This window comes from Rhineura floridana, chromosome 12 (genome assembly GCF_030035675.1).
Source record: "Rhineura floridana isolate rRhiFlo1 chromosome 12, rRhiFlo1.hap2, whole genome shotgun sequence".
NCBI lineage: Eukaryota > Metazoa > Chordata > Lepidosauria > Squamata > Rhineuridae > Rhineura > Rhineura floridana.
In genome coordinates, this window is record NC_084491.1 from 45,515,767 (window position 1) to 45,529,636 (window position 13,870).

The window sequence follows — 13,870 nt, forward strand, 5'->3', positions numbered from 1 at the left end:
GACTTGCGTTCAGCTTATGATCAGCTACAATCCTGAGATTCTGTTCACATGCACTTTTATCAAATCAGGTGTTCCTCATCCTATATCTGCTTATAGGATTCCTGCCTCCCCCACTGCAGATCTTTGCATTTGTCTTTACTGATTTTCGTTTTGTTAGGTTCTGCTCATTTTTCCACTTTAAGTGTTATTGCTGTCTTCTGAGGTGTTCACTATTCCTCCAGTTTTGTGTTATCTGGAAATTCCCTCTAACCCACCATCCAAGAGTTAAATGAAGGGACAGAGAGAATCCTTACCATATTTTCAGATGACATAATAAATCACTGATAAAAGTGTTGGAAGAGTGCCAAGCCCAGCACAGAGGCTTGAGGCACAACACTTGAAACCTCCCTATAGTTTGATGAGGAACTACTGGTGAGCACCCTTGGAGTACACCTTTCCAACTAGCTGTGAATCTACCTGATGATGATCTCATCTAGCCTGCATTTAAACAGTCTACTAACCAAAATATTGTGGGGATCTTTATCAAGCTAAATTGGTATCAAGCTAAATTACATCCACAGCTTTCCCACAATTCACTAAGCTAGTAACTTGATTAAAAAGTAAGGTTAGTCTGGCTGTGCTGGATGGAGTGTTGCAACAAAGACTTGAAGGTTAGGCCTGCCTTTCAACCTGACCAGGAGATGAAGACTAAGTGTCTGCTCTGCAGTTCACTCACTCACTCTCTCTCTCTCACACTCTCTCTCTCTCTTGATAGAGCCACTTACATTCCCCCCATCATCACCATACTTCAGACAAAGTGCGCACTGCCGGTTGTCCTCCACATCCGGAGGGGGGTTCAGTTCTGGGCTGTCTTCTAGGCTTCTGTCAGAACCTCAGAGCAGACAAAGAAAAAGAGATACAGGATATCATTCACTCCTGAGAAGTAATGCTTGGAAGAAAATGTGACCTGGGGACCAGTTACTGGAGAAATCACTTGGATTGCAAAGGCCCAGAGCAACTGCCAATTTCAGCTATTGCTTGAATTGAAGGAGTTCTGCTTCTCTTTAGAATAACACACAATCCAACCAACCATGCAGATACCAGGGGAAGGCAGAAAAAGAGGCTTGGTCCAGACTTAGGAGGACCCCTGGCAAATGGTGGATCAGGCAAAAGGCTTTCTGCCCAGCCCTTCTATGTGCCCGATTTAGCCCCAAGTCCAAAGCCTGCCTCCCGCAATGGTAGCCACATCATGTAGAGCTTCCCCCAGACAAAAATATTTAGTTTCTCACTGGATATGGGTGGAGTAGAAGGGTGCAGTGGAATCGGGGAGTCTGGCTCTCCAGGCCCTTTGGGTTTGGGAGCTGGAATGATTTTCTTCATCAGAGGAGGTTGCTGAGCACAACTGTTTTCTTCACGCTCCTGCCACTGTGCATAATTATGGTCGAGTGATGGGGGCAAGACAGCGTTTGGCAGCATCCCACTGCTAGAAGGCAACAACAAGAGGCATGGCAGAGCATCAGGCATGGCTGCCTTTGGGAGGCCCCAACTATAGCCCTTGGGTAGGCACAGCTCACTTGATCCCCACAGACTATCGCTGCAAGGCAAGATGTGGGGCTAAGGCACAGACTGGCACAAGAGGCCTCACAATCCACTTCCATGTTCCAGATAAGGAATTAAGTGCAGGCAGTTGCTCTGAGAAGCAGGAGACACCCATCTGGAAATTCAATTCTGATTTTACGTCCAAGGGGCACAAGTGCTAGCACCACCTTTGATCGAAACATTCACCAGTTCAACTGCAGCAAGTAGGTGCTGGAAGCACAGTAAGTTACTTACTTGGTTGTGACTTTATTAGGTTCCCAATATCTTGATTTCTTTACATTGAACCATGGAAAAACTCGCTCCATTTGCTTAAAAACAAACACACCAATTTTAAATGTTAGAAATGCTTTACAAGACTCAGAACTAAACACTTGAAGAAGACAGCTTTCTAGGATCTCTGCAAATTTACAGTCAGGAAGAATTTATTATAGACTTAAATATCTGCCAAGTCAAGATACTAATTTGTTTCACAGACAGCCGAGCAGCAGCTTGAATAGAAATATGAGCTCCTTGGGGAGGATTTAAGATGCTACATCACCAAAAATAAGAGGCAAACTTGGCTTACCCGAATAAAGAAGGACTTCAACATGCTGTTGGCCTTTTTAAGTTCTGGCTGCCCTCCATCTGCATTAATGGCTGCTTGGATTATCTTTACAACATCATCACTAAACTCCAGCTGGAAGAGAGAGGGACAGACACACACACCCCTCAGCTTCCTATCCTCCTCCACAGGCTGCCTTCCCCATACCCTTTCCCCACCCATGGGTGCTGAACATCAAGTGGCAGAAGGTCACCTTTTCCATTCCTCCCTTTTGTTCCCTGCCCCATGCTCCAGAAGAGCAGCATGTCCAAGATAGAACCCTGCAACATGGGCTACAATGTCTATGCACCTCCAAAGGAGGTACAAAGGAGGATTTACAGCAGAAAATGCAGCATTTTAGGACCACTTCAACCAAGTTCACAAACAGCAAGTTGATTTGCTTTAAAATTTATATCCCATCTTCTCTTCCTCAGCCAAAGAGCCAATGGAACCTCTGACAGAAGCCAGAAGGGGATGCTGTTTGAGCTGTTAACGCACCACAGAGGTGTAGCTCCCTTGGTCCATTTTCCTTTTCACTCCTTCCAGGTCCAGCGGCTGCTGCTCCTCCTGTTTGCTGACTTCAGTGAGCACAGGCGGGTCTGGGCCTTCTGGGGAGCTCTGGGATGGGACAGTCTCCTCTGTCTCAGGGTTTAAGTCAGGGGGCTTGGCTGCCTGGAGACAGACAGACAGGCAGGCAGACAGAGAGTAAGACACAACAACATTTCTGAGCCCACCACCACGATACAATGAACAAGCCACCACACAGCACTCCATTCACAGGGAGTCTGCCTGTGGGTACAAGTTCTAGTTGACTGAAACGAGGTGCAGAAAAGAACAGTCAAATGGAGAATCGGGGGGAAGAGTCCCCTTCATGGGTGAACCGTGTGAGGGGAAGACCCTTCCTGCCAGCGGCTCCACCTTCCAAGTCATAAAGTTTGGTCCTGACATTCACACCTGCAGGGGAAAGGCTCGGCACGGAAACCTCTTTGGAGCTGGAACCCTGTCATGTTGGGCAGAGGTCGAGGCACATAAATCCTCATCTAATGCATGGCCAGTGGACCTGGGGCAAGCTATGCGACGTTGACAGCATGGCCCTGGCAGCCCCCTTCTCTAGCGCTAGAGGGGCCTACAGTCTTCTATATTGGAAAAAAAGGCTTCAGAATTTTTGAGCTTAGGAAGCAAAATGGCAGAACAGACATGAGAGAGTTTATAAAATTCTGAGTGGTGCAGAGAGCACACACGGGAAACATTTCCTTTCAAGGTCCAAAAAATGTCCAGCAAAAATGACAGGTGGCAGACAAGGTAAGGCAAAATAACACTTCTTCACACCATGCAGGTTTAGCCATAGGATTCATTGCCATGTGACCCTGGAGGCAGAAACGGATTAAAAGAGTAAACCTGGGAAGAAGAGGCCTACAGCGAGGGCTCTCCTGGCAGACACAGAGCAAGGGCTGGGACTTAGGCTACAGAGAAGTGGAGCCAGTGCCGTGCCAGCTGGATCCATGGGATGGCTCAGGATAAGGCAGAGACACAGGTTCATATGAACAGGTGAGCTAACTTCTTCCTGCCTCAAACACACCCTCTTAACAGATACTGCTGATAAGTAAGCAAGACTTTGCCATATGAATTTTGCTTATGTCAGGAACTTCCTTGTGATACAGAATGTCAGACTGTTGGTTTGTCTCACACATGTACAAAACCCATTGCCTGGCAATAGCAATCTAAGAAATAATATTATGCTTCAAAGTCCAACACCACAACTCTCAGCAGTCAGAATTCAGATGCATCTGTACAATTCTCAGAAGGATGGGAAGGTGGCTCACCTGTCTGTAACGCAGCAAGTGGCTGGATGTCCTGGAATTCAGCAGGGTGGTCAGAACCTGCTTCAAAGAAAGCTGCAGCTCTTTCTCCAGTGCTAGCCGCCATTCAGCAGGATGTCGTTCTGTGCAGTTAATGCAAGTGTAAGCCACGCTCTCTGGCAGGTTGGAGAGGATCTCATACATCTCATCTGAAGGGAGACACGGCAAGCGTTATGGGTGCCAAGCCCCAGGAAGCCAAATGTGTCAACTCTAGGGTGGTGAGCCTGCATGGCAGCTCTTGGGCATGAGACTACATACAAAGGAGCTCAGCTTTAAGGCTTTCAAATTCTGGGGGCTTAGAGAACACAGTGGAATCACAAATTCTTGAGGAATGTGGTCTACTGAACATCTGGAGTGGGTTTACATGTAGATTTAACATCTCCCTAACTAGATTTAACATCTCCCTAACTGGCAACATTCAATGGGGAAAGGGTCTCTCTGCTCCTGCTCCAGAACCTACAGCACAGCTGGGCTCCCAGTAAATCCTCACTCCGCAGCTCAGCACACTTTGTACACAATTAGCATAGGATATTAGCTCCTTGGCCTCTACACTTCAGTCCAAGAAGAATTTGCCCACCTGACCAAGATGAAATTATAAAAAGGATTTAAAGTACAAGCTTCTTGGTTTTAAATGCACCTCCTCTACATACGACAGGCTAGAGGCCGTCCTCACCTGAGAGGTTCTCACACTTGGAGTGGACCCAGTGGTCACATTTCCCACACTGCATCATCTTGCTCTCATAGTCATCGTCATCATAGCATTTGTCACAGAGGGGGCAGAAGTTCCCTGCAAGCAAGACAGAGGGACAATCCAGGTCTCCCACCATAAGCATGCACAGCCAAATATCCAGGGCAGCTAGCGGTCAGGGGACTCCATCAATAAGGCAAGAATGGCTACCAGCCAATGCAGCTCCCTCCTTCCCCCAATCTCACTTCCCAGATTGCAACAGTGAAAAACAAAGCAAGAGCTACATCCACACGTGGAACTCCCGCCAGCAGCCCTTCCCTTGTGCATGATATGGTGTATGTCAGTGGCAGACCAGGCTTATCATGCTCCCGGCCTCTCCACACCTTTAGCGAAGAGTTTGGCACAATCGTGACACAGAGAGAAGTCGTGAGACCACTGGGCATCCCACCCTTTGCCTGGCGTTGTCGCTCCACAGCTCTTGCAGCGGACACATTTAGTGCAGATCTGGAAAGACAGACAAGGAGTCAAGGGATGATGGGATTGAGTTATGGCAGGCATCAAAGAAGCTGCCCTCTATGAGTGATGCATGCCTCCCACAAGATGCAGTAATGGCCACCAGCTTGGACGGCTTTAAAAGAAGATTAGACAAATTCATGGAGGACAGGGCTATCAATGGCTACTAGCCATGATGGCTGTGCTCTGCCACCCTAGTCAGAGGCAGCATGCTTCTGAAAACCAGTTGCCGGAAGCCTCAGGAGGGGAGAGTGTTCTTGCACTCGGGTCCTGCTTGCGGGCTTCCCCCAGGCACCTGGTTGGCCACTGTGAGAACAGGATGCCGGACTAGATGGGCCAGTGGCCTGATCCAGCAGGCTCTTCTTATGTTCTTATGCCTGTGGGAGCATTTTCCATAGTTTAAATATGGAAAAATTACACAAGGAAAGGTATTGAAAATAAAACAGCCGATATCATAATGCCGTTGTATAAATCTATGGTGCGGCCACATTTGGAATACTGTGTACAGTTTTGGTCACCTCATCTCAAAAAGGATATTATAGAGTTGGAAAAGGTTCAGAAGAAGGCAACCAGAATGATCAAGGGGATGGAGCGACTCCCTTACGAGGAAAGGTTGCAGCATTTGGGGCTTTTTAGTTTAGAGAAAAGGCTGGTCAGAGGAGACATGATAGAAGTGTATAAAATTATGCATGGCATTGAGAAAGTGGATAGAGAAAAGTTCTTCTCCCTCTCTCATAATACTAGAACTCGTGGACATTCAAAGAAGCTGAATGTTGGAAGATTCAGGACAGACAAAAGCAAGTACTTTACTCAGCGCACAGTTAAACTATGGAATTTGCTTCCACAAGACGCAGTAATGGCCACCAGCTTGGATGGCTTTAAAAGAAGATTAGACAAATTCATGGAGGACAGGGCTATCAATGGCTACTAGCCATGATGGCTGTGCTCTGCCACCCTAGTCAGAGGCAGCATGCTTCTGAAAACCAGTTGCCGGAAGCCTCAGGAGGGGAGAGTGTTCTTGCACTCGGGTCCTGCTTGCGGGCTTCCCCCAGGCACCTGGTTGGCCACTGTGAGAACAGGATGCTGGACTAGATGGGCCACTGGCCTGATCCAGCAGGCTCTTCTTATGTTCTTATGCCTCAACCTACCTATTTTGCAACGGCTAATTGGCAGGGATGCTGGGTTTAGTAGTACAGGATACAGACACATGTTTGTATGTTCTCTTGTAAACAGTGAGCAGTTTTTTAAAGAGTAGAGGTGCATCACTTTCAAAATCAGGCTAAGACATGTAGCAGTCTCATTATAATAGCGGGAGAAGGCATGAAGTTTGCCTTACAAATGCACCCCCCCCGGTGATGCAACAAAACTCACCCAAACCTTCTTCTTCTTTGTAGGCTTTGTTGGGTAGTTTGGTCCCAGGCACTCTGGGTGATAGCTGTTTCGGCACTTGTTACACTCCAGCAACTGCTATGGGAACACAAAGAGCAGAGCAGCAAGTGAAGCCATACCCCTGCCGTGCTTGAGACATTTGATGCTACGCTAGGGTTCCAGTTCAGCAAGACGAAACTGCGTTTGGGAAACTGAACGCCCCCCAATGGCCATCCCTAGTGATGCCATGAATCCCACTCCCACATTCCAGAGGGACAAAAGGAGCCAGACAAGCTTGAGTGGCTTTGACTACCTTGGTGGCCTGATGCTGCCTCCCACACACATGGCAGAACTTGCAGCGACGACAGCACCAGTTTTCCAACTGGTCCTCCAGGGGGCGCTCGCTGTCTTCCAAACAGAACTTGTGGAAAGGCTCACAGCACACCTGGCAATACACAAACTGCAAGGAAAGGCAGCAAGTCAGCAAGTCCATCCGTGCCCCCCACAGCCGTGGACTGTACCTATTTGCCCACTAGCTTGCCCCAAACAACTGGTTCTAGGAGGAGGAAGCGAAGAGAAGGACTTTGGGCATCCCCCCTCATGGTTCCACATATCCTTAATATTTACTTCAAAGAAGCTGAGAAAGCCTCCGCCTCCACTCCCCTCCCCCAGCACTGGCCTATTAGCACTCAATGATAATATGAAGTGAGGGCAATTTCATGGATTTAGACAACCTCCTGCTATGAACCATTTATCTGTGCGCTGTTTTATCTCCAGAATACCCCTGCAAGAGAGACGATGAAAGGACAACTGGAGCTTGTAGCTGGAGATTTATTTATTGCATTTGTATACTGCCCCATAGCTGAAGCTCTCTAGGCAGTTTACAACAATTAAAAACAAATATACAAATTTAAAAGCACATTTTTTAAAAAGCAATTTAAAAACACATGCTAAATGGGAGCACTCTGCTCACTCCTCTGTTGTGAGGGGCACGTGCAAAGCAGCATTTCAAATGGGAGCTGGAGATTGGATAGAAAACTATTCAGGATTCAATTCCAGCTTCAAGTTCAAATTTCCTTTAGCTTTAGATAATTAAAATAACCACCCCATGCATGACCCATCAAACAGCTCAGTGTGGACTATCAGAGCCAGACACCCCCCCTTACCTCCACATGCCCGCTGCTGGCACAGAGGAAGCAGACCACTCTGGGAGTTATCGGGATGGACGTCAAGATACCCAAACCGCCCATTTCCCAAACATTCTCAGTCTCACAGTCCTCCTAAAAAGCACAAAAGAAGTGGGAACATGGGAAGGTATGGTAGAGATGTCAAGAATTGGGGCAAAGCGCATCACCATTGAGATCCTGCACAAATCATCATGACAATGTTTTGTTTGCTAATGCTCTTTTCACATGCTAAGGAAGGTGCTGTATGGAGTTAAGTCGACCTAGGTGGGTTCTCTCACACCAGAGACGCATACCTTGGCAGCAACAGGATTACCTACATGCCGATGTACTGCATGCTGCTGCTGTTGCTAACAGTCTCTTTGGGCATGAAAAGCCTCAGGAGGTTGTCTTGGTTTACAGAACCTCCTGGTATTCCCTTTTGGAATCACAATCCCCCTGTGTGCTCTCTTAAGAAACAACAGGTTCCAGCCACTGCTGAAAATGAAACAACTTTTACCGTATCGGCTCTTTGGAGAAAGATGGGGCTTCTAGAAAGGTATGTCACTGCACAAGCCCCCAAAGCCATGTTCCTGGGAGATAAAGGCACAAACAACTCCCAAAGCCATCCTGTTACCTTGAAGTCTACTCGGATCCTGTGGACTCCATCTGTCAGGGACTTCTGCCTGGAGCTGCTGCCATTCGATAAAGTGCTTAGCAAGCTGAGGGTGCTGTTTTCCGGCTTGTTGACTGGAGGAGGCTTCTCCTAGAAAGCGAAGGCACAATAGATTTTGTTTTCTATATCCAAAGGTCTTTGTTCAGGCACCAGAAGAAGAAGCAGGATTCAAGATATATTCAGTTATTTATAGGCTGACTCTAAGGACTACTCTCATTAATTGACTTCTTTCACATTTTGAAAAGCAAAGAGCAACTGTAGTTTCACAAAATGGAAAGCAGAATCTGGAATGCTGGTCAGTCTAGCTTTGAAAACAGATTCAAAGCACGATTTAGAGTGTAGTCTATTAGTGCTAAAAAATGTACTGTATGTCCTTGTCTCTCTTGGAGAAGAGGCCATTCCATGCACAGACTACATGGGGGGAAAACATACATGGTGAGAAGCAGCATCAGCATCTGGACACCAACCTGACCCTTGGAGAGCCAAGAAAAATGGGCTCCAAGAGCCTGGAGCCACAGCAAAAGCAGCTCATCTACAGGTAGTATCCCCAAAGGGCCAGGGCTGGTACCAAAGGGCACTCAACTTGTGTCATCTTTATGGGCTCTCTAAAGGCCAAGAGGGCTACTTGCAATGACCCAACCATGAAAAAACTTTCTGTTCACTTGAGACATAGAACAAAAACTGTAGGTTACCTTTTCTTTTGGCTTCTGTTTCACTGGTAAGCTTAGACGAGGAGTTATTTTCTTCTGTTTGCTTTGCTCAATACCTACAAAAAGTACAATTGCATTTGTTACAAGCCAAGAGTTGTCTCTAAAAATCAAAAGGAATTTGGGGACTTGAGGAAAAGCACTTCTAACCGCTGTGAAAGCTGAAATCCGCACACTCTCTCCTCTTGTGCAGTAAGTGCCTGGCATTCACTTTTGCCCAGAGCCTGGGGCTAAGGAACCCGGGATCCTCCCGGTGTTGCTGGGCTTTTCATCAGTGTCAGTCAGGAAGGCCTATAGTCTGGAATGATGCGAGTTCCAGTCCAGCAACATGTGGAAGGCCCCACAGGTTCCCCATCCCTGCTCTAGCCAGTCAGACTGCCTGGGTGCAGTGCCAGATGGTCACTTCACGGGATGGGTACAGCCCCCTTCTCTCTCCACTGGGGGCCTTTCGTTTCCCTTTGCTGAAGATCCTCATGTTTCTGGCTAGCCTGATTTGTGTGCACAGCTGAACATGGCAGTATGGCACATGTCTATATTAATTATAGACCAGGGACAGATGCCCTTTAGCCACTGTCCTGTCCCTAGGACCTAATGCCAGTTGTTCTGTGCACTCTAGAGACGGAGGCCTGACTCAACTCGTTCCAGAATCTGTTAAGTCCCGTTCTATCAGCCACACTGGCACCCCCTGCCCCCAGGACCTCCATGTCCCTGGCTGTTAGTCAGGGCACTCACCCCTCCCTCCTGCTGCCACACCGTGTGGACTCCTCCTGAGTGGACACAAGAAATGCTGGAAGGGACTCGTGGTCCCTAAGACAGCCTGTCATATGTAGTGGCACACTTTGCTCCCTCTCTCAAACAATGTCCTAGAGTTTCCTGTACAAGCACATTCTCTCTCGTCCTCAGTTCTAGAGGAGCTCCTGCGTCTGACGCTCATTGTCCAAAACCTTACTTGTTCTCTTCCAACATTGCTTATGATGGGCTCAGATCTTACAGGATCAGGACACTCCATACAGATAGAGTCAAAACGTAACATTCTCAGGCATCACCTACAATTTAGCCTCAATTTCCCCCCCAATGAGCCCAGGCCCCCTGGACCCAAGTAAAGTCTACCCACCCTGCCTCCATATTTGAGCTCTGGCCAGGTAGACCCATGGTGGGCTTTGCCTGCCTGCCTTGCCAGACAAAGAGTGTGTGTGTGTGTGTGTGTGTGTGTGAGTGAGTGAGGGAGGGAGGGAGAGAGGGAGAGAATTAGCAATTCCAATTTGTTATTTGGAGGCAAGTGGGCCATATTTGGCTGGTACAACAGACATGTCCACAGCATTTCCCTGCTGCAGGCAGCCATGTAGCCCAGAGAAGGGCCACTTTCTCTTGAAACCAGGAGAGGCTGCAACTGCCCCCAACACATTTGAATGCGTACCCGCTTCTGGTGGTGGAGCTGCCTTTTTCTTGGGCTCAGCAGGGATGGTTTTCGAGGCTTCCTTTTTGGGTGGTCCTGTACTAGGTGGTGGGGTGGGGGCCACCTGCGTGGGGGGCAGTGCCTGCTTGCTGGTTTTCCGGGCAACAGGGAGAGGGGCCTGCTTGGTGTCTGGGAGAGGAGGTGTCAGCGGTGGCGGGCCCTCCTCACTCTTCTCCTCATTGGGCTTCCAGGCAGGTTCACTGCCCCTTTTGGAGGCCTGATCCTCTTTCACCAAGGTAAGTGGAGGAGCAGTTGCCTTCTGCCCAGGCTCTGCCTGGCTCTTCACAGCCTGGCTCTCTCTCTTTTCACTGGACTTGGATTTCTTTTCTTTCTTCTTCACAGCTGTAAAACAAAAGCAGCACCTCAGGTGCAATTCCAGGTGGCGCCACCTGTGGTGCTGCCCTTCCCCAAGCAACTGACAGGCAGTGGAGAAGGTGGTGCTTTAGGATGATATGCCCGCCCGCCCATGGTCTCACTACTGAGCTGGAGGAAATAATAATAATAGTAATATTTAATTTGTGTGTCGCCTATCTGGCAATTAGCCACTCTAGGCGACGTACATTAAAATGAAATAAAATACAATAATATCAAATGCAGTCACATTAATAACAGTAGATAAAATAAATACTGGACAGTCATCAATACATATATAAAACAATTATTTTAGCAGCATACGATAGATGACAAGATCATGGAGATTTACCCATCCCAAGGACCTCAAAGGCCTGTTGGAATAGCCACGCCTTCAGGGCCTTGCAGAATACATCTAGGGAAGGGGCATGTCGAAGATCACATGGGAGGGAGTTCCAGAGAGTGGGGGCCACCACAGAAAAGGCTCTCTCCCTAGTACCCACCAACCTAGCTGTTTTGGTTGGCGGGATTGAGAGAAAGCCTTGTGTGGCTGATCTAGTTGGGCGGCATAATTGGTGGCGGTGGAGGCGCTCTTTCAGGTAAACTGGGCCAAAACCGTACAGGGTTTTAAAGGTTAAAACTTTGCAGTCATCCCTATATGCCTTCTTTTCCTCATCTCAAAAAATAAAAACAAAATAAAACCACCTACCTTTGGCTTGCTTCTGGAGATAGGCTTTTGATGGCATCCACTGCAAATTCTGACACTTCCTCATCCTAGGATAAAATGAGCAAGTGGGGGGAATAAAGGAATGAGACTGCAAGACACATCACCCAACATATGCCTTTGGTTTCCAGTCAGATATTGCACACTGCTGGTTTTGGCTCAATGCATCTCACGGAAGGCCCCTACAGAAAGGCACCGTCTTGGGCATCAACACTGGAGCCATGTCAAGGTTCCCTTTGAGACCAATTCTAGACAAATCTGGGTAAGTGAGTGGGAGAAGTCACCCCAGCAACAACGGCTCTGCTGTGTCAGCCTTTTCTGCTACACTTGCAAGCATCTTCTGGAGTTCAAAGTCCTACTTTCAAGATGAGTAGACAATAACTGTCTCCCTCTTTGTCTAAGGTTTGAAACCTTGCTCTGAAGCTTGGCCAAGCTGCTGTGGAAAAGCCTGCTCAGAACAAGCACACGTTCACACAAGGGAGCAACTTTCATCACTACACTTTAGTTTTCATGTTCAGGAGATTATCCAGCAGGGTAAAATGCAAAGCCAGGAAGCCTGAAGAAAGGAGGAAACTGAACTGAGGGTGGCAAAGGCTGATCTCCCCATTGTCCCACCCACTGTCTGCCAGAGAACCTGACTGTCACTTTGACTACCTGGAGACAACAGGAAATGCTGTGGCCATGCTCAGCGGATGACAAAGTCACCATTCTTACGTTCCTTAGCTCTGTAAGTCAAAGGATTTTCCCCTAGCTAAATATTTCACAGAAAAACAGGGTAGAAATATCATAAAGCAACCAGAGAGCACCTCCCTCCGACTGCAACAGGAGGGCACTGCTGCCCCAAGGGGTGGGTGGAGGTGTGGAGGGCTTCACACCCACACGCTTACTTGCAGCACTGTTTCTTTATGTTCCGCCCACCAAACTTTGGCTTATCCAGGCAATTTGTGCAGACTCCACAGTCCTCTGGGACCTGGCAGCCTGGGCATTGCCCACAGCGTCTTGACCGCCGGCCTTTCTTCACAGGAGGCTCCTGGGGGGCTTTGTTTCGGGTAACTGGCTTGATAGGCTTGATGGGAGGCGCAAGGGGCTCAGCATCTTCTGAACCTGCAACTGAGGACTTGTCTGTGAAATGAAAGCCCAACTATTAATTCAGCTATCAATAAAGGAGAAACAGGTCATCAATAGAACTGACTTTGTGCCACTTGCTGTCTTCCTTGAACAGCAACACAGCAGGGCCCTTCCAGATTTCCTAGTAGAGTAACTGATTCATCCTGCACCCTCAAACACCTCCTATTGTCACTGGTGCATCTTGCGAGAAAGGAGTACCATCCTGCATAAATCCAGACACTTACCATCGTTCCCCATGGAAGACAGTATCTTCTCCCGTTCTTCCCACGGTAAGGCACTCAGGGTGGGCATATCGTCTGGAAAGACTGCTCGCTTGCGACCTAGTGCTACAGCTGCCCTTCTGCAGACATGTTTGATCCGTGGCCCTCGCACTGAGGTCTCTGAAGAATCACTCTCTTGACTCTAGATTCCAAGCAAGGCAAGGACACAGGAAGAGATTGTTATGAGCACTCAGACACAATTAACCATCCCCACTGGGAGCAGTTCAAAACCCAAAGGCAAAGAGCAGGTCGTCCAGTTTCCAAGTGGAGAGAGAGCATGGTAGAAACTGGAAGTATTTGTTCTAAAGAACTTATTTAAAGTATGCAAATAGTCATAAGACTAGCCCAACCTTTGCTTTCAAGGGAATGATTCTTGCAGCTACTTACATAAAATGCTGACTATGTACCTTATGAGTGACCAAAAGCGCACCAAATTCTACACTTGTTAGAAAAGTGCAACAGTTTTGGGGAGACATCTGGCTGCCGCCATGTATTGCATCCCAAGCCTGTCTTTTTTTGGGGTGGAGCAAAGAGAACAAGCAGTACTGCCCAACAGGCAAGTGGAAGCACGAAGATAAAAGGCTGAAGTGAGAAGAATCTCACCACCAATTCAAAAAGGGAGGAGCCTTTGTTTTTCGTTCAAGATGTAAACTCCCCTGGGATGGGAAAGATGCGAGATCAAGGCAACGGGAAGCTTCAAAAAGACAGCTCAATGGGAGGTGGCACTGGGCATTCCTGATTAGAGGTCACAAAACTCTGGCTTGCTTACAGAGATCTCGAGACCTGCGACGCTACCCCTTCCCTCAGGCTGCTCCTGCC

At 48.0% G+C, this 13,870-nt stretch overlaps 1 protein-coding gene across 3 annotated transcripts in view; it reads right to left on the reverse strand.

Moving 5' to 3' along the window:
• The window catches only part of KMT2A (lysine methyltransferase 2A), a 54,579-nt gene that overhangs the window by 21,441 nt on the left and 19,268 nt on the right, over window positions 1–13,870 (reverse strand). For all 3 annotated transcript variants that reach the window (XM_061593194.1, XM_061593191.1, XM_061593193.1), the window contains exons 4-20: window positions 13,016–13,193; window positions 12,551–12,785; window positions 11,649–11,713; window positions 10,550–10,930; window positions 9,118–9,191; window positions 8,387–8,515; window positions 7,753–7,866; window positions 6,900–7,046; window positions 6,590–6,685; window positions 5,089–5,209; window positions 4,691–4,804; window positions 3,982–4,166; window positions 2,657–2,830; window positions 2,144–2,254; window positions 1,813–1,886; window positions 1,269–1,462; window positions 765–871 (exon numbers count right to left, since the gene is read on the reverse strand). In XM_061593194.1, coding sequence (XP_061449178.1) covers window positions 765–871; window positions 1,269–1,462; window positions 1,813–1,886; window positions 2,144–2,254; window positions 2,657–2,830; window positions 3,982–4,166; window positions 4,691–4,804; window positions 5,089–5,209; window positions 6,590–6,685; window positions 6,900–7,046; window positions 7,753–7,866; window positions 8,387–8,515; window positions 9,118–9,191; window positions 10,550–10,930; window positions 11,649–11,713; window positions 12,551–12,785; window positions 13,016–13,193 — 2,499 coding nt within the window. The remainder of the gene's footprint in view (window positions 1–764; window positions 872–1,268; window positions 1,463–1,812; window positions 1,887–2,143; window positions 2,255–2,656; window positions 2,831–3,981; window positions 4,167–4,690; window positions 4,805–5,088; window positions 5,210–6,589; window positions 6,686–6,899; window positions 7,047–7,752; window positions 7,867–8,386; window positions 8,516–9,117; window positions 9,192–10,549; window positions 10,931–11,648; window positions 11,714–12,550; window positions 12,786–13,015; window positions 13,194–13,870) is intronic.